Source organism: Nothobranchius furzeri, chromosome 5 (genome assembly GCF_043380555.1).
Source record: "Nothobranchius furzeri strain GRZ-AD chromosome 5, NfurGRZ-RIMD1, whole genome shotgun sequence".
Classification (NCBI taxonomy): domain Eukaryota; kingdom Metazoa; phylum Chordata; class Actinopteri; order Cyprinodontiformes; family Nothobranchiidae; genus Nothobranchius; species Nothobranchius furzeri.
Genome location: NC_091745.1, coordinates 62,081,758 through 62,105,045, shown reverse-complemented (window position 1 = coordinate 62,105,045; position 23,288 = coordinate 62,081,758). Strand labels below are relative to the sequence as shown.

The window sequence follows — 23,288 nt, the reverse complement described above, 5'->3', positions numbered from 1 at the left end:
ACATTTAATAAAGATATAGGCTACGCAATGCAGACAATAAAAACATAAAGTTGTAAGCATTAGAATTATAATGATCACATTAAAGAACATTTGGAGAAATGTTCTTTATTTTTCACTAGAATCTCAAATCTTTAAAATGTAACTGTTTTTTATCCATTTTCAGCCATTAAGACACCCAATATAAAATAAGACTACTTATAAAATTATTTATAATTATATGTATATATAGATTGATAGAGATCTTAAAATATATTCTTTTAATGGTGTTTTAATGAGCTGTATCATTTTTTAAAACATTTTCTATAGAAATAAATAAGCAAGCAACCTAAAACTAAATCAAACCAAATATCAACACTCACAGCCTTTTAGCTCATATTACATGATGACCGCTATAGATATTAAACTTTTTCTACTTGTTATTGAACACACGTTTTAAAATGTAACCTAACCAGCCCCATGCTAATGCTACTTACTGCATGTGTCGGCCCTTCTCCTGGCGCACCAGCACCACCTGCTGGGGTGGTGACAAAGGCCGGCCCAGGACCAAATAGGTCTGTCAACTTAGAACACTTAGCAGCTCCCACCTCTAGAGACTTCAATTTTTTTCGCCGCAACTTTTCTGCGCCACCCAAACGTTTCCTAGGCTTATCCATTTTCCACATCAACTGTCCGACCGCAGCACTGTCCAACCATCACTCCCGCCGACTAGCGATGAGGCCCCGCCCACCCTGGTTTGTGCTGCCTAAGATTGACAGCCCTGTCGCAGCGCCCTGAACCAGTCAGCCCATGACAATGAGAAACAGACCAATAATACATCTTGATGTGGGCAACACACTGCTAGCCTCAGCAACCTATTGGCCGGCCCAATTTGTAAGAAATCTGAGGGCAAGAGAGAAAGACGAACGCAACGAGTGGATGAATGAACGAATGAAATAATTAATAAATGTCAGACCGGCTGTCAGAGTCCAAGCCCCCAGGCCGGGCTCTCCCAGCTGACCGGCTTCCGTCTTGGACCACATTACCCAGCATGCCCCTCGCGGGGATTCCCTCCACGTTTCACCTGCGTCAATCGATGTCTATATATGGAAGACGCTACACCGGCTCTTCACTCAGTCATCGTTCCACCGTGATCCATGATCAGAGTATTTCCAAAGCTACTACAGCTAAACCTCCACCTTTCCTCCTCAGACCTCATCCGTCAGCCTTTCCAGCACCGCTTTCAGCCCACCGTCTGTATAATAAACGCTCTTCCTCCCGAACCCAGTCTTCGAGTCTGACACCGGCCCAACGGCCCTGCCCACACTGTCGGCCCACCGGGACGGCTCCCGGTGCTCCAGAAGGTCAGTCCACCCCTGGCTTCTGATAGAAAATAGACGGTGAAACTCTAGGATTCGAAAATCCTGACAGATCTATGTCACACTGTCGCTTAACATTCATGGACTCACCCATCTTGACTCACAACAAGGAGGCTGTTGTTGTTTTAGCATCAGCAGAGAACATCTCAGCTAGTATACGCTAACCATTAGCATTAGCAACTCTACAACACAGCATAACTGCTCCAGGCTTGAGTTATTTGTAGAGATAAAACATCAACGTCAGTGGTAGAGTCATTCTACTGTTATCCAATCAGAGGCAAGAAGTCCAAATTTCAGGAAATAAGATTCCAAATTCTGTTGTTTGAAGCTACTTTCTCCTCCAACTGTCTTGTACTTCCTGAGTCAGCTGCATCTGAACTTTCTTTTCTCCCCTGAGGATGACTCAAACGGCATTCATTCCTACTAGAGACCACTGCAAATGTATTTATTAAACAAGTCTTCAACACCTTTAAGTGTCTCGGGCTCTTGTTCACGAACAAGGGAAAGATGGAGCAGGACATCCATAGGTGGATTGGTGCCGCGTCTGCAGGGATACAGGTGTTGTACCGGTATGTCGAGGTGAAGAGAGAGCTGAACGTTAAATTCCCTGACTACAATCACCGTATCAAACAAAATCACATAAAAAATTAGAGCTCTGATTCAAAAACAAAACTGAGAGTAAAAGTCTGGTGGGCAATACAAAAGAAAAGTTGTCTTAGAGCTTTGCTGTATTTTGAGCAATGTGATGATTTAAATAATTAGGAGTCGACTATTAAACACATTTTTAGTGAACTTCAGTTTAACTGAGATAAATTTCTTTATAATTAAATAAAAGACACACATTTTTCATATTAATTCATTGCTGGTCCACAACGTCAAAGTAAGTTTGAAAATCTGAGATATGAGAAATATGGCAAAGAAACTTTTGGGGTGGCACACCAAATTGGTCCTTGTGGTAACTCTGGAGCGTTTAGCCTGTGGCGATGTATTGCATTTCTTCTTTATTCGTTTTCATTTTTTTTAAGTGTGAATCCAAAACATTTAACTTCAATTTTACAAACAACATTTAAGAAAAATCAGTTATTTAAAATGTTATTTCTAATTTAATTAAACATTTTTTTATTTATTTTTTTGTTGAGTTTAATTCACCTGTTGCTGTGTTCACAAAAACCTATGGAGATACAAACTTCAAAAAAAATGGTGAGCAGCAGAAACATATGTATTGTTTTTTTATTCTGATTGTTTCTTTACTCATTAATTGCATTATTTTAATTTAGTTTTACAATTATGTCTTGAATGAATAAGATCAATTTATGGTTTGCTTGAGCATTAATATGATATATTAACACTGGCTTTTGCTGGGGAGGCAAGCAATTTTCTAGGGGTGGCCATGGCCACCCCTTGGTGGCGCCAATGGTCTTAAGACCTCACTCCTGTCTGAGAAGGGCCCCAGATGACTCGTTCACATCGAATGTGGAACAGATGTGGTTTGATTTCTGTGCAGCTTCCAAATAGATCAAAAATCATTGAGTCCAACCAGAACCTCTGAGCTCCTGAAAATTTCCACACAGAGTCTATATTTCCAGATGCCACATGGGGATTGAAGTACAAAAGATTATAGGAGCCAGACATGAAACAGCATGGTGCATCAGGTATATTTCAAAATAAAACCTGTGCGGCATAAATGTGCTAACTTTAGTTAGTTAAAGCTTCTTTCCGGAGTATTTCTCTTATCTGATGGCACCATCTAGTGGCTGACAAGCATATCACACAAAAAATTTATTCCTCTGTTTGTTTAAGATCGCAACTTCACGTTTCTGTTTATAAATGTGCTTCTTAGCCGACAAACGGAGCTAAAACACGCTGTTTTACGAGTATTATTCTCATGTCATGTTGTGCTTTCATATATTTATATTTTAGAGACTTACTTGTCCGTGAAAAGTTCATCAACTCTGTATCAACCGAGGTATTCCTTAAATTTGAAGCAAATAAGCGGTAGTCTAACGCTATTGGTTAGTTCTGGTCGGTGCTCAGTTGATTGGAGCTCAGCGGGGCAGGGGGCGTGTTTAGCAAAAAAATAAAAAAGACGTATTGCTTACATTTTATCACAGTACATGATGAGACAATCACTTTTACGGATTTCTGAAAAATCATACATCATTTCTGAAAGGGGAAAACTCTGGAATGCAGCTTTAACTAATGATGTGGATTGCAGTTCACCATGTGTGTTAATCCATGTTATTTTTACTGGTGTATCTTTAAATGCATTGTGTGAAATTTCCAATCATTTGGTGCTCTTGTGGGAGCAGATTTCCAGAGACATTCAGCACACAAGCTGCACTCCGTGTGAATGACCGTCCAGCCAGAAACCGTACCAAAACCGGACCGCATCCGTTCCACACTCGGTGTGAACAAGTGGAAACAGTGACTTCTTAATTATTTTGTGGAAAATGAAACTGAGGGTTCTTGCAAAGGCTTTGAGAAATGTTGGCAACTCCAAACTTCTGATCAACTTTTCACTTCAAATTTTATGTCGATGTGGATTTTAGAACCTCCCCGGGAGCTTCCTTTAATGATTATGGCGGCCATCGTGTTCCTTGTCTCTTATTATGTTGGATCAGACTTCCCCTTCATTACCACCACTAGAGAAAACTCACTCTAGCGGTGAAATATTCAGCTGTTTTTTGTCATTTGTCACTCAAATGTATTTTAATGGACCAGCAGAAAGTGAAACACAGTGACCCCCCCTTTCGCTCAGACGTCCCACGTCCCAGTGGATGACTCTGCTGTCCAGGAACCTTATGTTTTACTGACTTTTCCAGAGTTTTGTGCATTTGTTAAAAGGATGGGCAAGTGTATTTCAGTAGCAGGAACCTAAATGTTCTCATGAAAGACTCACTCGGATTTTGTGTGCAGGTGTTTGCTCACCTGTTTTTAGTCTCTTCTTTCACCTTCGTCTCATGAATTCAGATGTTATATTTTAGTCGGGGACAAATTGCTAACAGCTTCGTCCTTTTCCTCCTCACAACATTCAGACAGAAACCCCATCTTCCTCATGGTGGAGCTCCCCCTGTGAGACAGGCGTAGGTGTATTTACATTTAAGCAGAGCTCCGCCAGGTGGCCTTGTGTGGTTTTATTTCTGTCTGGCTGACATTTGACCTCTTTCTAACTCTTCTTCTGTAGCTGTTTAGCTTGAGGCTTGATGCTAAATGTAGCATCCTGCCCTCATATTACCTCTGATTAATTTTTTTTATTTACCTGGTGTGTGATGTCATCTCACCCGTGGTTCTTCTCTTCCTGTCACAGATCATCGCGCCCGGCGGAAGAGCATAGCCACTGGGAAGCAACCCAGCATGGAGGTCCCTCCCACTGCCCCCCTTCAACCCTTCCGACAATCCGTGAGTAACCCTCCCTGTCCTCGGCCTCGCTCGCTGCCTCCATCCCTCTCGCTGTCCCTCCTCCCTCATCCCTCCCTTGGCCCATCACACGCCTGTGGCAGACGGGCCAGCGGCACCCCGCCTCACCCCTTCCCCCTGTCCCTGGCCGTCTCCCCGTCCAACACCTTTTGTCCGCAGCAGCAGCAAAAGAGCTCCAAGAAAATGTCCTCCGGCACGCCCCTTTTGCCCCGTTCACTGCCTCTCTCCCCCTCCCTGTCCTTCACCCTGCCCCACTCCCCTGCCACCTCCTTCGCCTCCCCCTACTCTTACTGGGGCGGAGACTGGAGGGCTGCCGGTTCAAGTCCAGTAGCAGGAGGAACTATTATTTCACCACTGCCCCCTGTTGAGGTATGTCACACAGATACAGGCTTCCTTCACACTGACCACTAATATTCCATGGTGTTCTCATTGACCAGGATCATTTTGCTTCATCAATTTTTTTTGTCTCACTGGGCTGAAACTGCAGATGCAAACGTGTGAGAAAAAAATGAACATTTTTGAAACTGAATAAATCCCATTTATGCAGATTTTAAAGTCTAGTCACAAAATGTTTTAACTTATTTTTATTTTATTCTCGTGTTAGTGCTGAAAATGTCAGATTCTCCGTTCAGTCTCTAATCAAAGCTCCGACGGCTTTCCAATCAGTGGAAACCAAAACCAGAGAGGTCTCAAGAACGTTTTGGGGACTTTTAGGCTGCGTACAAATCCAGGGGCTGCATCCGTCCACAGCTGTATTTAAAGGCTGATTATGTCACAGCAAAGCAATAAAGGCATCTGAATTCAAAGGATACTCTAAAAGTGAAAACACCTGTCCATCCATTTTCTGTCTATGGTTTTAGGAATTATGTGCCTAACACAAGCCAATTCAAAAAGTCCCAATTTGTGATGTCACAGACGGGAAATGTAGTATAAAACCACTTCTCAAGTGGAGTATCAGCTCAAGACATCAGAGCTTGTCAGCTTATAGCAGCTTGAGCGGGGGAGGGGTGGGTGTGGCTAGCTCCAGTTTGTTTTCTTAAAGTGACCTGAAACGGCTAATTATGGAAGGTACTGAAACTATCTAGATTAAAACCACTAAAATCTCTTTATCTGAGAAGCGTTTAGTGCAAAGAACTTCATTAACATATTTTGAATCGGATAACGGACTTCATAAAAAACATCATAACCTGTCCCCTTTTAATATCTGGTGGTAAACAAATAAATAAATTTACAGATTTTGTGTTGTTAGACTTTTTTAGTTCTATATTTGTTCTTTAAATACATGTTTTTCACAAAAGGAATAACAATCCTCATAAACATGATAGTATAACAAGTCTTATACACTCACCTAAAAGATTATTAGGAGCACCATGCTAACACGTGTTTGACCCTCTTTCGCCTTCAGAACTGCCTCAATTCTACGTGGCATAGATTCAACAAGGTGCTGAAAGCATTCTTTAGAAATGTTGGCCCATACTGATTGGATAGCATCTTGCAGTTGATGGAGCACATCCAGGGCATGAAGCTCTCGTTCCACCACATCCCAAAGATCCTCTATCGGGTTGAGATCTGGTGACTGTGGGGGCCGTTGTAGTACAGTGAACTCATTGTCATGTTCAAGAAACCAATTTGAAATGATTGGAGCTTTTATGACATGGTGCATCATCCCGCTGGAAGTAGCCATCAGAGGATAGGTACATGGTGGACATGAAGGGATGGACATGGTCAGAAACAATGCTCAGGTAGCCCGTGGCATTTAAACGATGCCCAATTGGCACTAACAGGCCTAAAGTGTGCCAAGAAAACATCCCCCACACCATTACACCACCACCGCCAGCCTGCACAGAGGTAACAAGGCATGATGGATCCATGTTCTCATTCTGTTTACGCCAAACTCTGACTCTACCATTTGAATGTCTCAACAGATATCCAGACTCATCAGACCAGGCAACATTTTTCCAGTCTGTCCAATTCTGGCAAGCTCGTGCAAATTGTAGCCTCTTTATCCTATTTGTAGTGCAGATGGGTGGTACCCGGTGGGGTCTTCTGCTGTTGTAGCCCATCCGCCTCAAGGTTGTGCATGTTGTGGCTTCACAAATGCTTTGCTGCATTCCTCGGTTGTAACGAGTGGTTATTTCAAAGTTGTTCTTCTATCAGCTTGAATCAGTCGGCCCATTCTCCTCTGACCTCTAGCATCAACAAAGCATTTTTGCCCACAGGACTGCCGCATACTGGATGTTTTTCCCTTTTCACACCATTCTTTGTAAACCCTAGAAATGGTTGTGCATGAAAATCCCAGTAACTGAGCAGAATGTGAAATACTCAGACCCGTCTGGCATCAACAACCATGCCACGCTCAAAATTGCTATTTTTATAGCTACCTTTTTTTTTACCATTCTGACATTCAGTTTGGAGTTCAGGAGATCGTCTTGACCATGACCACACCCCTAAATGCACTGAAGCAAATGCCATGTGATTGGTTGATTAGATAATTGCATTAAGGAGAAGTTGGACAGGTGTTCCTAATAATCCTTTAGGTGAGTGTATTTCTTCATGCATTATCACTAAGTTTAGTATTAACTTCCGTTTAGCGCTGTCGCAGTTGTTAGGCAACGGGACATACCTAGGGGCAAGAGTAAATAAGAAGACTAGACGTCAAAATTCAACAGCCGCTCATTTCCTTCCTGCCTTAGTGGTCGAGAAAGGACCCGACCTACATGGCCAGATGAGGACGGGTCCTCACAAGGATCTTGATGTGTGTGTGTGTGTGTGTGTGTGTGTGTGTGTGTGTGTGTGTGTGTGTGTGTGTGTGTGTGTGTGTGTGTGTGTGTGAATCACAGACTATTTGGAAGTAGATAAAGAAATTTTTGAAAGTATCAGATTAGGAAAACGAATAAGCATTAAATCAGAATGTTTTTCATTTGGAGCTCTAGTTTTATTAGAAACCAACATCCCTGCTTTACAAAATGTGATTTAAATATTTTAATTAGTGAAAGATGATTTAGAATAAGAAAACAATAAAAATTGAATGAAGTTTTATCTCCTACAGGAATTAAAAAGCAACAAAGGCTTGAAATGATGTTGGACTTGTTGACAGCAGACTGATGTGGAGTAACTAGTAAAACACGGCAGACATATTGATTTATAAAAGTCAGCCAAGCTGTGGGGTATTAAAATGTGTCCTAACGGTGACATCGGGGATTGTTATGTCTCTTTTTTAAACTCAATACAACCTGAGGTAGAGTCACAGAAATGTAATGTTTTTCTTTCTGATTATTTACTTTATTCTCAGGAGCAAATTTTTTTCCACACGTATCAAACGTGACCAAGAGAGGATTTAAAGGATCAGATTACGTCTGAATGTCTCTTTGTGTTATTTTTGTTGCCGTATTGCACCTTGGTCTCAGACGTGAGGAAACTTGTTCCCCTCAGAGCTAAAACCAGTATATCACTGGGACAATCTAAGACTGGTTGGACACCAAATAGCAAAGAAAGTGCAAATTTAGTGCTTGCTTAAGTTAAAATCTGCAAACAAATTGAGAATTTTACAAATATCTGGCTTATTTTCCTATTTTCAAATGCAGTCACAAAATTACTTGAATTCCTATTTTTTATTTGCTTTTCAGTTGTTCCGTCTCACAACCGGAACATAGGATTATTTTTTTTGTGTCTCCAATCAGTCACAACTTAGGTCACATTCGGTCTGCAGGTCTGTGTTTAGATCAGATCTTCTTATTTTGTTCACATTTTAATTTAAAACATACCCTTCTATTATGACATTGATTTGCAACTCGAGTAAACCACGAGGGAGGAGAAAATAATCAGTTTGTTTTGGTTTTATTATTGTTCAAAAGCCAGATCATAATTCTAACTAAATTTTGAGAAACTGAGCAGACCTAATCATGATCCTAGTTTGTCTTGGTCACCTTAATATTGACTGCAAATGTCTGTCTTGTAGTCTGCCATTCTGCTGTTCCTTAAAAAAAACAACATCTGGTGTAAGCTTAGTAGCCACGCATTTGTGTTAATGAAAATATGCATCTTTTTGTGTTTGAATGATTAAAATGCTGGCTGTTACCTTTAACTTGAATTGTTTATGCTAAGCTAAAGCTAATGGCTGGATCAGGAGAATGACTGGGCTAGTTACAAAAGGCTCTTTCCTACTTATCTATCTCTGGGCAACATGGCAACAGACTAAAATGTTACTTAGGGGTGGATTATCCTTATTAAATGCAGTGTGGACACAAGACCCTGGTAAAAATGACCACAGACACTTTTTTAGGTCTGTTTAAATCATAGGAGATAATATTTTAAAAATAAATACTTCAAACTGCTCTGCTTTGCAAAGCTGCTATAATACTGGGCTTAAATCAATTACTAAGTGGGGGAGATTTGCTGCATCTTCCCCTAAAAATAGCAGCAAGTGCACTTCTTAGATGAAGGATGCTAGTTGTGTCGTTAACCACCTGGGAAGCCTTTTGATCCCCGTCTTTAGTCTTGCAGGCTGTGTCTTTTCTAAAACAAGGGATAAAAGCTTTGTTAGATGATCTTTTGTTGGCTCTTGTGTCTCTTTTCACGTGACATCTCTGTTCCAAAGACGAGGGGAAATGAGGACAAAGCAGCATAACTGGGGCAAGCTTTCAAACAGCAGGTTTATCTTTGCTAGTGGGATGAAAACGCTTTAAAAACTTTGAAATCTGGGAGCTGCAGAGATGTAAAACAGCTTAAAGTGTGTTTTTTTCTGTAGCAGAATAAACCAACTATCCAGGATTTTAATAACCAGACAGATTTTCCTCTCTTTCTTCCTGTTGGTGGTATTAACATTCCTTTTTCATTCACTTTTTGAGACCTAACGCGTCAGACACAGCAGCTAATCAAACCGAGTTTAGTCATGCAGGCTAATAAGTTGGAACCAGCAGATGGAGCCAAGCCTTTAGTCATGTCCTGAAGACAGGCTTCAAAGCTGCTTGACTCACACCACATGACAAGGTGTCATTTGCCTCCAGTCATTCTCCCACTGCATAATGCCATTATGTGATAGGTATATAAATCATCCCAACGTGAGTCCTCTGGATGCAAGTCAGACATGCAGCTGCTTCATGCCAAGCGTAAAAACAACAGTCATGCTCATTTGGATCTATAAATCTACTTTAATGGCTAATTTTACATGGTTAAAATCATGGAAATTAAATCTTTTTTTTGGTCCTCAGAACGCTCAAAAGCTAAGTTTGATTTTCTGCTCAGGGTTTTATGCATTATGTAAAAGCACACATCTTTTCTAGTAAATATGGCGGGTTTTTACGGGATTTTACTAAACTCGATACCCCCAATATAAATATATATATATAATAACAGATAGAATTATTGAGCAAGTAAACATAGACATTTGAAAGAAACATCAGAGAAAAAACACTAAACTTTATGAAACATGTCAAGCGTCATCTTGTATTTTTGTAATATTTGTCTTATTTTCCTAATACGGTGTACTGTAACTGTTAGAGTGCAGTGTAAAGTCTAACTCAATGATTTCAAATCCCTATAAATAAATAAATTCTTGTCCCAGGTTTTGAAATTGGTGATCAAACTGCATCATGTGAGGCTCTTGGTGGACTGCCCACCCTAGGATGTGCTAAGGCACTGCACGTCTGTGTAGCAACTGGACATGTGCAGGAATATGATTTCATGATAATAATAAAAAAACTGTGTGCTTTCACCCTCACTTGTCATGTCTTTCATCTTGGTGTTTTTCTCCATTTGATTTTGGATGTCATGGCTATCTGAAAACCTCACCTGACTGCATCCTCGCCGCTTCATCGCTCATTTTTCCCCACACATTTGCACCACGCCTGCCCTCCCTCCATCTCCTTCTTCCGTTTGTCCCCGTTGCCACTCTCCTCCTCCACACTCCAGAGTTTCCTCAGTAAAAGGTTGAAGGGCTCAATCAAGAGGGCCAAGAGTCAGCCGAAACTGGACCGAACAAGCAGTTTCCGCCACATGATCCTCCCCCGCTTCCGCAGTGCCGACCAAGACAGGTCAGTGAGAAAATGTGATTGGTTTGTTTGAGTGTTTTAGACCGCCGCTGTGGGATCTTTACCTAGCCTGGCCTGCCAGACTCGTCCTCTGTTTAATCAGAGAACTGCTGAGGGAAACTTCCCACGAATGATCAAAACTTCCACATCCTTACTACCTTTGGTTAAAATTTGAGTTGTGGACATTTATTATTACAAATGTCAACCACTTCCTACATACTGAGTATGTTTGTCCTATAGAAAAAAGGCCTTTACGATTGTTAACACTTTTACAAGCAAGTCCCAGAAAACTCAAACGTTCTAATTAAAGAAACAAAAATATGAAGAAACCTTATTGCCTTAAATCACATCAAAACTTGTGTTATTAAAATTATTTAAACAGGCAAAAATAGAAAATTAGTTTCTTTTCTTACGCCTCCTTCACTCTGGAGGCATTAGCGGCGTGGAACGGCAGCGGAAAGGTTTACTTGCGTGCTTCGCTGCGCGCCCGTCCACGCCGGGAGTGTGTCAGACATGGAGTGGCTTCACCGCCGTCCTCCTCATCGGAATCACAAGCACCTGGGTCATAACAAAGATCACAAAATCCCTCGAGACTTCAACGGTCATGGTTTGTTTATGCCACCCGCCATTAAACCAAAAAGAAGAAGGAAATCACGCTTGATATCACTGTTTGATGTCATTCCTCTCCAGGATTAAAGCCCTGACAAACACACTGTTGCTCTTCTCAAAATATGCTGGGAGTAAAAAGCGGTTAGGTCACTTGTATTGGCAGAATCTATATAGATATGAAATTACATTGCTGCAGTAATCTTTTATTTTGAAAATTACTGGATGTTTTACACTGAAATTGTGTGTGATTTCCTGTCTATCCCTATGCTGAAATTGCTGTGTCCCAGAAGCGGCTCGTGGTGAAAATAGAACCCAATCCTATCTTTAGTGGCACAGCGCTAATGCTTCTGGGACACACCTGAAAATTTCCATGCTGCGGCTGGTTTGGATCAACCCCATAGACCAGGGCTATTCAAGTTTGGGCCTAAAGGGTCGGTATCCAGCACGTTTTAGTGATTTCTCTGGTCTGACACACTAAATTGAGTGGTTGAGTCACCTGTGGAACAGCTCATCAGGCTCTGCAGAAGCCTGTTAATCACCTGCGGATTGAAATCAGATGTGTTGAAGCAGGGTGAAAACTAAAACATGCTGGATACCGGCCCTCGAGGCCCAGAGTTGAATAGCCCTGCTACCATAATGGATTATATTTGAAGCAGCGGCGTTTCGCTGCCGTTCCGCGCCGCTGATGCCTCAAGTGTGAAGTTGGGGTTACTGCAAACATTTAAACTATATTTATACCCTGAGGGTTTAGGGCTCTGTTGTCCAAAACTACAAGAATATGTTTTTCATCCAAAGGAGGGAAAATGTACAATACTTCCATGAAGTGTTTTGTCTAAAAAAGGTTATGTTTAATTAGCACATCGTAACCATTTATTTGCAGTCTAAAGTGTTTTTAAAAAGGGAAAAACTACTTTAAAGAGCAAGTCACCCCCAAATCAACTTATTTTTGCTGATAAATACATAAATGAGTGTCGAATCGTGCTGAAGACGTGTACATGTGTGTTTGCATCTTAGTTAGAATTGAAATATTATGCCTTAAACTGTCAGTGTTGCGCCCTCTTCAGGTAAAATATCTGCACTACGTTTAAATATAAATCTGCCATCACTATTGGCTAAGAGGTACCCTATGATGTTAACGGGTACCATATGATGTCACAATGTCATTGTGAGCCTGTGTGTGTGTATTTGTTAGCGGCTCCTTCCTCTAAAGCTACCAGGCAATGCCTTCTCGTGGTGCATTTTTCAAACAGGAAATGGGAGTGGAGTAAGACTCTGGTAGGGGGTGACTTGCTTTTTAAAAAGTTCTAAAAGAAAGAGAAATGTAGATGAAATGTCTTGAAATGATTAGAAAAGTAAAGTTAGAACTTTTTTTCTGTTTAGACCTGATTTTTACTTTCTAGAGATTTTCTGTAACTAATAATATTTTCACATATCCCTATATACAGAGGCTTTAAATGCATCAGTTTTACACATGTGGTTGTAATGAGTTCATTAGGTCAAGATTTAAATAAAGATTCATGGGAGTCTTTTGTGTTTTTAAGGGCTAAATTAGACATTTCTCTTTCATTGATATGATTTGATTTATTTACACTTTACAAATTAGTTTCTTTAACTTGACATTTGAACCTTTTGTTATTGTTTGTAGAGAAAACTCAAAAGTCAGCTTTTTTTTATGTAGAACTGAGAGCTGAAATAGTTCCCAGGAAACGTTTTACCTGGTCAAAGGTCTGCTCCCATTAGCAAAAAAGAATATAAAAGGTTTGAATTCAAAAATGAAAATTTCAGAAGTTTTTCATATTGTTTCAGGATCTAGAACTCGTGTTCTCAAACTCAGAGAAAATAAAGTTGTTTTTAGTTTAATTTTGCTTTAAAATTTCCACCATGATTTTAGCAATAAAATCCATCACTCACCTGATGAGTCCTGATGGATCTAGTTCAATATATCCATCTTTTGTAAGAGAGCATTATAACGCTTACAGTTGCAACACTCAGCATCACCTCTGCAAACACATCCCCTCTGTCACCATAGCAACCAGCAGACGGCTGTATGCTTACTGAACAGACCATAACGAGTCAGTGGGAGATCTGTGTAATTATACCTCCTCTGTGTCGAGTGGCTAAGATTTCCCAGCTGCCCCGGGGGCGTGGGGCTGATGTGGTTTAGTGCAAATATTCTGCCTCATGGTGACTTTTTGTTTACCAAAAATGAGTTCTAAAATAATTTAACCAAGGTTTTTAAATACACATGTAGAGCAAACTCTATAGTAAACGTGGACTTAATTACTTTAAGGAGGTAAAGCTCAAGCTAATGTTGATGCTAGAATGTTATTAAAGTCAGTGTGCAAAAGAAAAGCTTGACTCAGGACACAGGAGCATGACTCAGGGTCATAAGTCAAAGTTACAAGGAGCTGACCTCTGGTTTAAAGGACTTTTAGTGTATCGATCATCTTATTTAGTCCCTTCTGTCTCCTCCTGCTGGACCGGCCTTTATGTCTGTCTTCAGTCTGATTGAAGGACAATTGTCCTATCAAGGAGTGTCCAGAAAGGTGCCCAGGCAGGTCTCCTCGTGATTTATTCATCTGTAAAAATTCTGAATCGAAAACTAATATCAAGAGCCTTGAGAAGAGGAGCTTGTAGGAAGTATTTACAAATTCTGCTTTGCTGTCAGAGACTGGTGAACATCTGCAGCGTTGTTCATTTATACTCAGAGTGTATTTTTATCCATTGATGTGATGAAAGTGGGACATTTACTGTTGTGGATCCGATTCCTGCCGGCGTTAAGCTGCCTATAAGCTCCCAACCTGGTCGTAAAAACATGCAGCAATGCATATTTTTTCAAAGTTTTTTTTTCTTTCTGTGGAACGAGCAGAGACCACCAGTTTGGGTTTATGTATATAACAGAAAAGCACATCCAATGATTTATGTTTCTGATCAGCCTGATCAGTTAACCCTGCTGCAGCTCAACGTTCATCAGTTCATACGGAGATACCATGGTGGTGGTGGTGGTGGAGGGGGGGTGGGGTGGGGGGGGGGTGGAGGGAGACAGACAAAGAAAGAGGGAGGGAAGTAGAAAGAGAGAGGCGACCAGAAATTTAAAGTCCTCATTCAACAAACTTCTTATTTATTTGTTTGTTTTTTTGTTTGTTTGTTTGCTTATTTATTTATTTATAATTTTATGAAGTCTTAGTGATGAAAGTTGTTTTCTAATTTGGGTCATGCAGTAGTCCAGACAGCTTCATGGTGTGGCAAAGCAGGACAAAAGAAGGGAGGCTGGATGGCAACAAGCCTGGACCTCCTGATTGAAATATTAGAAAATCCCTTTTATGTTAATGGGCTCAACAAATTACCAACAAAAGCACAATAAAATGCTTTATAGTTTGATAATTTGATCACTTCCTTGTTTAACCAATTAAACAATAAGCCATTGATTATACAAAGAAGTGGTCTCCCGACAAAAGCAGTTCAGCTGAAGCTAGTTGAGAAGATTTTTATTAGACTAGACATGGAATAATAACTTCTAATCATCATCCTCCTGAGTTCCTCAGACCCTTTTATCTGAAGCTGTACGTGGATCCCTCAGCTGAAGAGCACCGGAGGTATTTATACTGTTTCACAACCCAGGAATAACTCGTGCTTGCTGTTTTTGACGTAGATGCTGCAGATCCAGAAGCTGGATCTGTTCATTCTCTGGTGTTTGTTTGTAGAAGGAGTTAAAGGTGATGTTTGTGGTCTGTGGTGGGAAAATAGATCATGTTCTCTCATTGAGCTTCCCTCTCAGGTGCTCTCACCTGTCCTGATGTGTTGCCGACAGCGTGAGAGGTGATTGTAGTGTGTCTCCTCTGAGGTTTGTGATGGAGACCTTGTTTTTGTCTCCAGCCCTCCTGCTGACTCCTCAATCCCTCCGTGCTCCTCGACCCTCGCATCCCATTCCTCTAATCCGCTCTCACACCTTCGCTGTTGACAGAACCAACTGGATTTCCTCTGAGAGGTCTTCTCACCACCTCCCACCCCACCCCTGTTCTCTTTCATCTGACTCATTCTTTTGCATCTATCTCTATTTCTCCCTCACCCTGCATCTTCCCCTCCTCGCTTCTCCACACGTGATCAGCGCTCTGCTGATGAACGTTACCAGTGAAAGCTGTGTGAGAGCAGCAGAGGGACGAGTGAACAGAGCTGAGGATTTCTTACTTCCTGGGGGGTTGACTTCATCACACAAGACCAGCACTCTCTCTTATGACATCAGATGTTTGTTGCTGTGTGACCGTCAGCTGCTTGTGCCTGTGAGCATGTCAGGCACATGTAATTTAATTTAATCATTTTAGAAGGTGAAAACACTCTGGACGCATGGTGGAATTTATGATTTCAAACGGGATTAGATTAAATCAAATGTGTCATTTAGATGTGGTATTTTCAGAATAAAAGCACAAGAACTGAAAGTTTTTTGTTCACAATTAATCCAGCATCTCACCAGAAATTGTTTTCCACATAAATTAAAATAAAAACTTTTCAAGTTTTCAAGTTTACTGGATGCAGTTAAATTTAATAAGCAAACATTCAAAAAAACTAAACATAAAGCAAATCAAGGAAATCAGCCTCAGAATGACTGCTATAAAACTAGTGGTACGTTCTTGCTGTGTCAGATTTCTAATTCCATTTTTTGTTTGTTTTATTGAAACACAGAAAAGATTTCTCTTTACCTTGCTTGCTGACAGTTTCGTTCGCGGCTGCAAACTTCCTCGGAGCTGACGCTGATGGTGGCGTCACACATTCCGTTTATCCGCGGGCAGCAGAGGATAAACGGAGTGGATGCAAGACCTTACCTTTCCCTCCAGCAAAATCAATGGAACAAATATATGCACACCACTTGATCTGCTGTGAAAATCTGCTCTTCTGCCCACCACTGTGCTTTTTATGTCTTTAGTTTGAACCTATTACCTTTCCAGCTGTTTCATGTTGTTGCGGGCCTTACCCAGCCTTGGAAAATGGATAAAAAAAAAAGGTCCCCTCTGACATCTGATCTGGGCATCTAGAGTCTGATTAGCACCTCCCCCGACAGTGGTGTTTACTTCCTTCCTGTTTGAACATATTTAGGACACAAAACTACAACTCTGAGACAAGCGGAGCAACTCAGACACATAGGCATCCATGCAAAATACACGCTTGCTTGTTTAGGGCTTCATCCCAAAATGCATTGTGACGTTATTGTTATGGTCTGCATCTGCGTTTCCCCTCATGTGTCTCCTTGTGTTCTCCATTCGTCTCTAGGTTCTCCTGTTGTGTATCCTAGCACCCTCTTGTGTCATTGCCCACGTCTTCCTCATGTGTTCCCAGAGCTGCAGCCCCTCTAGGTTTTCCTTCCCCCCCAGGTATCTCCCTCCAAGTCCTGTGCTCCCCGTGGTCCTCCTTAGTCACGCTCCTGTAGTTTCTCTTTCTGTGTTCCCAGATCTACAGCCCTCCAGATCATCTCTCCCAGGTCCTGTGTTCCTTTAGTCTTCCCCAGTCACCCCTCTGCAGTTTTTATAGTTTTCAGCTTTCATTTTATTAGTCTCTTTAGTGTGTTTTTCCCCACCGGTGTTTGTAGTTTTCCTTCCCCTTAGAATATTAGTTATGTTGCTGCTTTTCTTGTCTTTAGGTTTTACTCTTAGGTCATGTTAGTTTCCTCTCTGATTAGTTATTGCTTTCACCTGGTTCTCTCCCCACACACCTGCAGCCCATCTGCCTCCCATCATGCCCCAGTGTATAAAGCCCTGTCTGTGTCTCAATATCTTGTCGGTCCATTGTTTTGTGTCAGCGTTGTTTTGTGCTCTATGTGAACTTTTGTGCCTTGTCTCTTGGTTTAGTGCTCTATGTGAGCTTTTGTGCCTTGTCTCTTGGTTTAGTGCTCTATGTGAGCTTTTGTTCTCCTGGTGATCAGGACTTTGTTTTTGACTTCCTGCCCTTTTGGATTTTTTGGTTCCTCGTCCTAATAAAGAAAGGATTTTACTTTTAAACCGCTCCTGCCTCGCTTCTGATAAACTGATTATATTATATTTTAAAAAATTAATTAAAACTGACGAAAAAGGGAAATTATGATTTGTTTGATGTTTTCGTTCTTAACAATACATTTTCATAGCTATTTTATTTTATTGATCAATTGTATGAAGGTGGTTTTGTAGGTTTTGTGTTATAATAAATAATTTTTTGTATCAGTATTTTTAACCCGTATGGCTCTGTTTTATGATTCAGCTTCAATGTATTCATTTAAATCTAAAACAAAAGAAAACTCCTTGAATAAAAGAGTTGTGCTTTCTCTTCTTGATGTGGTCCACAAACCCAACTCTTAAAATGTTGTTTTAGTTCATTTATTTAGCATTTTGACGTAGTAGCACATCTAACCAACTGTCCCTCTCCCAGGACCCGTTTGATGCAGAGCTTCAAAGAGTCTCACTCCCATGAGTCTTTGCTGTCTCCCAGCAGCGCCGCTGAGGCGCTGGACCTCACCCTGGACGAGGACGCCGTCATCAAACCCGTCCACTCCAGCATCCTGGGACAGGAGTACTGCTTTGAGGTGAGAGCTGAGCCGCGTGGTGAGCGAGCAGCAGCTCTCTCGCACATCAAAGACACGACAGGCATCAAAAACATTCCCACCTGACAGCAGAAACATGTTTTTGTCTATGAAAAGTGAAACAAAGCCTTAGTTTTATTAAGTTCTCCATCACTGTTTTCATTAATGGAAACTGACAGAAGCTGAGAGTGAATACAAGCAACACTGTTGCTGTCTCCATGGTGACTAATGGCTGTGGTACCATTGGCTATAACCTCAGGTGACAACGGCATCAGGAACCAAGTGCTTTGCGTGTCGCTCAGCTGCAGAGAGAGACAAATGGATCGAGAACCTGCAGAGAGCTGTCAAGCCCAACAAGGTGAGGGGAGAGAAAGGGATGCGGTCGAGGAAGGAAAACAATCAAAGAGGGATGGATGATCCCTCTGTCTGTGTGTCTCTCTCTCTCCTCCCGTCTCCTGTTGTTGTTTGTTTTCAGTAAGAGCACACCGCTTCATTTCTCTGTGTGAACTCCATCCTCATGTCTGTGTGTGTCTGTCTTGAGCAATTTTCGTGGCGTCTCCAGGCGAGTATCAAAGGTTTCAGTGCGGAGGATTCCAATTGCAGTTTTGGAAACCCGCTAATCGGGTTATGTGATTTCCGTAGAGGGTGCTCAGGGTTGATACGTGCTGGGAAAGCTGGAGCTTGGTGATGCCGCATGGATGAGAGGATCGAGTCCAGGTTCCTCTCATGTTTGCTCCTAATTGGTACCAAAGGACAGACTCCTAAAAAAAATACTCAGCAGATGACCGGATGAAGCTTCTTCCTTCTAACACAAAAGAACGTCAACCAAACAAGCACACAAATAGCTGGAAGAGCTTCTGCTGCAGGCTGTTGTCACATTAAATGCTTCCATAGCTGCTGCTTCAGAGCACTTTTCTGTTTACGCCATCAGAGAGAATTCCGACTCCTTGACCACTACCATGAACGGTGATCATCTTCTTTACTCCTGATTTCTCTTAAAACAACTAGACCAGAGTGTTTCTGACCTCAGGCACTTCCTATGAAGCTGTAATCAGATGGCTATTTCAGCCGTGCTGAAGTGTGTTTCTGAGTGAAAGTGATGAATAATTATATTTTCCAAGTTTCAAAGCTGGGAAGAGGATCAGCACCTTTAAATGTAAGGTCACAGTTCCTAACGGGAAAAGGGTGGATCAGAGGAGAAGTCAGGCAAGGATAGAGGGCCAATCAGGACAGCAGGAGCTAAACTGTGTTATTTTCATTCACCGCTCAGTCTGTCACAGTCACTGTGTATTTGGAGGAGACATGCATCTGTCAGTGAGACCCTGGGTGGCTGTAGTTAGGATTTAGCTCATCACCACTTGGGTGGGTGAGTGACTGGTTGTGTTGCAAAGTGCCTTGGGGGTTGTAGAACCATGGAAGGTACTATATAAATACAGATCATTTAACATTTTACCATTTACATTTAACCTTTACTCATGAGTTGAAACAGGAATAACCGCACTTTTCCACCGGACGCATAAGCGCCATGTAACTTCTCCAAAACGTAGTTGGCAACTATTAGTCCCTGTTATAGTTGATGGGTGTGTTTCCACCAGCTGCAATGCATCACCTTTTAGACGTATCCCAGAAGCATAGGGATGCATCGCTTATGCTTCGAGTCTATGGCTGTTTCTCAATACACAAGACGCTAGCACATTCTTGTGTACTAGACAAGTATGTTCTTGGCAAGGTCACCAGAAAGTCTGTTCTACCGAGTGCGGGAGGACGAGGACGGCATTTGGAACAGAACCGTACTGCGTTGTGTCATGGCAACATGTGTTGCTTCTTGCTACTGTTAAAAAATGACCTGACATAAAAATAAAAGTCTAGCTTGTTCCAAAATAACAAAATAACAATAAAAATGTATTAATTGTATTATATTTGGCCCACTTTTGATCAAAACTATTCAAATACCAGCATTTCCCACTTTTTAATGAAAAACTTTCTTTTTCCATCAGAACAGAGCTACTGTGCTTTTATTTTGATGGTGGGTCAGCTAATTAGCATTTTGAAAGATCATCAAGAGTAAAATCCAAACACACATGGCAAAATTTACAGTTTACTCATGATTATTTACAGTAACAGACAACTTTATATTATTTTATTTATATTTCTAATATAAAACATTACAGGTATTAGCTTTCTCCTCTGACGTTCGTAGTTTAGCGGTTTGCAACGCAATGCATTATGGGAAACTTTGCTGTCCTATGTTCGCAGAAGGATGCATTGATGCATCCTCGATACAATGGGTGGAGCAAGAACACATCCAGGAACTTTGAGCGAACTTGCCATTATGCATACATCGTTGATGAAGTTTCACAAGGACGTGAATACACACGTTCAGGCAAGTGTGCATATTGAGAAACGGCCTATTTTTTACAAGCTCTGATTCTAGAATGCATCAAGCTCAGCAGTTCAGATGGGGAAAGACAGGAAGTCAACCACAAAAGCAGTGTAAACTTTCACAATTAATATCATATGCAGATTTTGAGTTTAATTACTAGTAAAAAAAAAAAAAAAAGTATGTCATTACCTGTGAAACCTCTGTAGTCATGGTAAAAATAAACCACAGACCTCTCTGGATACTTGCTGCCTTGCTTGTTATTGTGTGAAATGCCAAAATCACACATGGCCGTGCAATTCTCTTCGCACCTGAAATGCTCCCTATGGTAAAGTAGCTTGCAGGTAAAACATGTTTATTACATCACTCCCAGCTGAAGCATCCAGTTGAAAGCCGGGGTAAGACAAACAAGAATGGGTTTCGGGGGAGTATTGGAGTAGATTCACTGCTCCTCCACTGTGAAGAGGAACCAGCTGAGGTGGTTGACCCACCGGGAAGAGACCCCGGAGCCAAACTAGGACACACTGAAGTGAATACATTTCTTTTTCTTTTCTTTTTTAAATTTGCTTGAAGTTTGGCCACACTTGGACTAGCCGTTAGCTCTTCAGTCCTGATGGATGTAAACTCCATCCATCCATTTTCATCCGCTTATCCGGAGTCGGGTCGCGGGGGCAGTAGCTTAAGTCGAGAGGCCCGGACTTCCCTCTCCCCAGCCACTTGGGCCAGCTCCTCCGGGGAAATTCCAAGGCGTTCCCTGGCCAGGTGAGAGACATAGTCCTTCCAAGGTGTCCTGGGTCTTCCTTTAGGTCTCCTCCCGGTTGGACGTGCCCAGAAAACCTCACCAGGGAGGCGTCCAGGTGACATCCTGACCAGATGCCCGAGCCACCTCAACTGGCTCCTCTCGATGTGGAGGAGCAGCGGGTCTACTCCGAGCTCCTCCCGGATGACTGAGCTTCTTACCCTATATCTAAGGGAGAGCCCAGCCACTCTTCTGAGAAAACTCATTTTGGCCGCTTGTATCCGTGATCTCGTTCTTTCGGTCACTACCCAAAGCTCATGACCATAGGTGAGGGTAGGAACGTAGATCGACCGGTAAATTGAGAGCTTCGCCTTCTGACTCAGCTCTCTCTTCACCACGACAGACCGGGACAACGCCCACATCACTGCACATGCAGACTCTTTTGCTTTCTTGGAATTATTTATAACTTTTACACAAAAATACTTCAGATCAACTAAAGATCCTTTTACAGCAGGCAGACAGGGATGTGATAAATCAAGTCAGACATTTTTATCAATTTTTTCCAGGCGAAGGATATTTTTTGTCATGGTGGAGGGGGTTCTAGTACGAACCCAGATGCAGGAAGAAAAGCCAAGCTCAAGTTGAGGACTCCTCTGTTCTTTTAATAACAACAAAATCACCACACACAGTGAGGAAAAGCCAACACAGACGGTAATACTCTAGTGGACTAACACGAGGTTTGCTAGCGCTTAGCCCAAACACACAAGACAATGCCACACTGAGGACAGGCAACTGTGGCTTAAATCTGGGTGGTGATGGGAGATTGCAGACAGCTGCAACACTCCAGGGAACACCACAGGGGAGGGGCAGAGCGTCCGGCCACAGCTGATCTGCACAGAAACACAAAACACAGAAATGAGCAGGAGAATATCGATAACCAGAATGGATACATTAAAACAAAAGGAGAAGGAATAAATCAAAACAGTTTTGCATTTTTTTTTCATCTTTGCTTCTCACAAAAAATCTAAAAGAATATATCTTAAATCTTCTAAATTGGGGAAAAAAAATCAGCTTTTTATCCTTGAATTTTTTGTTTTAAAACTACAAACTAAATGTTCTGAATGTACAATTGAACAGAGAAACAAGTCTGTAAGTACGTCTACTTCAGTTAGAAGAAAAAACCTGAAGCTCTCAAATGTATTAAGATAAAACTTGAGTTTTGTTGTCTACAATCCCTTTTTACAGATGAAAAGCTGGAGTTTTGTTTTCAGCATATCTTTAGAATCTCAGTTTGCCATTTTGGCACCAGTTATTCCCACCCTGGTTTGTTTCCCATAATCCCCCTTGGTAAAGTGAGCAGACATGCAGGACACAAGGTTCTGATAGCAACCGGAGACAAAAGACAAGTAAAGACAGTCTGAGAGGAGACATTATTCAGGCTGGACGCCTGGCCCAGATGCTTGGACCGCAGGGATCCTGGCTGACTCATCCATCTCCAAGGATTCCTAACAGGTGCTTAGGAACCTTTTTCTACCCCTTAACGTCACAAACTGTTCATCTCTGACCAGATGTAACCACAGTGATAACCACAGAGACAAGAATGATCATAACTAACCCAACCCTTATAAGTCCATTTTCATCCTTTTATCGTTTAGTTCTCATGTAGAAGCAAAGACGCCATTCCACCCTGACTTAGAGCTTTAATAATCTGTGTTGTAAAATCATGATAAGAGAAAAGATGAAAGTCACTGCTTGACATCAGAGCGGAGAACTCTGGCTCACGCTGGTGCTGCAGCGCAGCGTGAGCTCCGGCAAATCGAGGCACCAGATGCTCGGAAACATTCAGACTCTCAGGTTTGGAATTCATTATTGCTCGTGTTTGGTACCGGTTTGAAAATTGCACACAAACTATAAATCCAAACACCTTAGATTGTGATGATAATAGCAGGAAGAGAGGTTAAGATTAGAAGTTGAGTGATCGGAGGCAAACTAACATGAAAGTTTTCAGTCCAGCTGAAATGATTCAGCCTCTCTCTCTCTCTCTCTCTCTCTGTCTGTCTCTCTCTCTCTCTCTCTCTCTCTCTCTCTCTCTCTCTCTCTCTCTCTCTCTCTCTCTCTCTCTCTCTCTCTCTCTCTCTCTCTCTCATAGGAGTTGTCTGATACAACTCAGGCTTTGTGATCATGATTAGAAAGTGTCCCTGCCTACAGAAACATT

General features: G+C 41.7%; 1 protein-coding gene across 4 annotated transcripts in view; it reads left to right on the top strand.

Annotated features, from left to right (window-relative positions):
* syngap1b (synaptic Ras GTPase activating protein 1b) overlaps nucleotides 1-23,288 on the top strand; it is a 207,546-nt gene that overhangs the window by 158,637 nt on the left and 25,621 nt on the right. For all 4 annotated transcript variants that reach the window (XM_054740855.2, XM_054740854.2, XM_054740856.2 and 1 more), the window contains exons 4-7: nucleotides 4,663-5,141; nucleotides 10,683-10,804; nucleotides 17,804-17,957; nucleotides 18,214-18,312. In XM_054740855.2, the coding sequence (XP_054596830.2) occupies nucleotides 4,663-5,141; nucleotides 10,683-10,804; nucleotides 17,804-17,957; nucleotides 18,214-18,312 (854 nt within the window). The remainder of the gene's footprint in view (nucleotides 1-4,662; nucleotides 5,142-10,682; nucleotides 10,805-17,803; nucleotides 17,958-18,213; nucleotides 18,313-23,288) is intronic.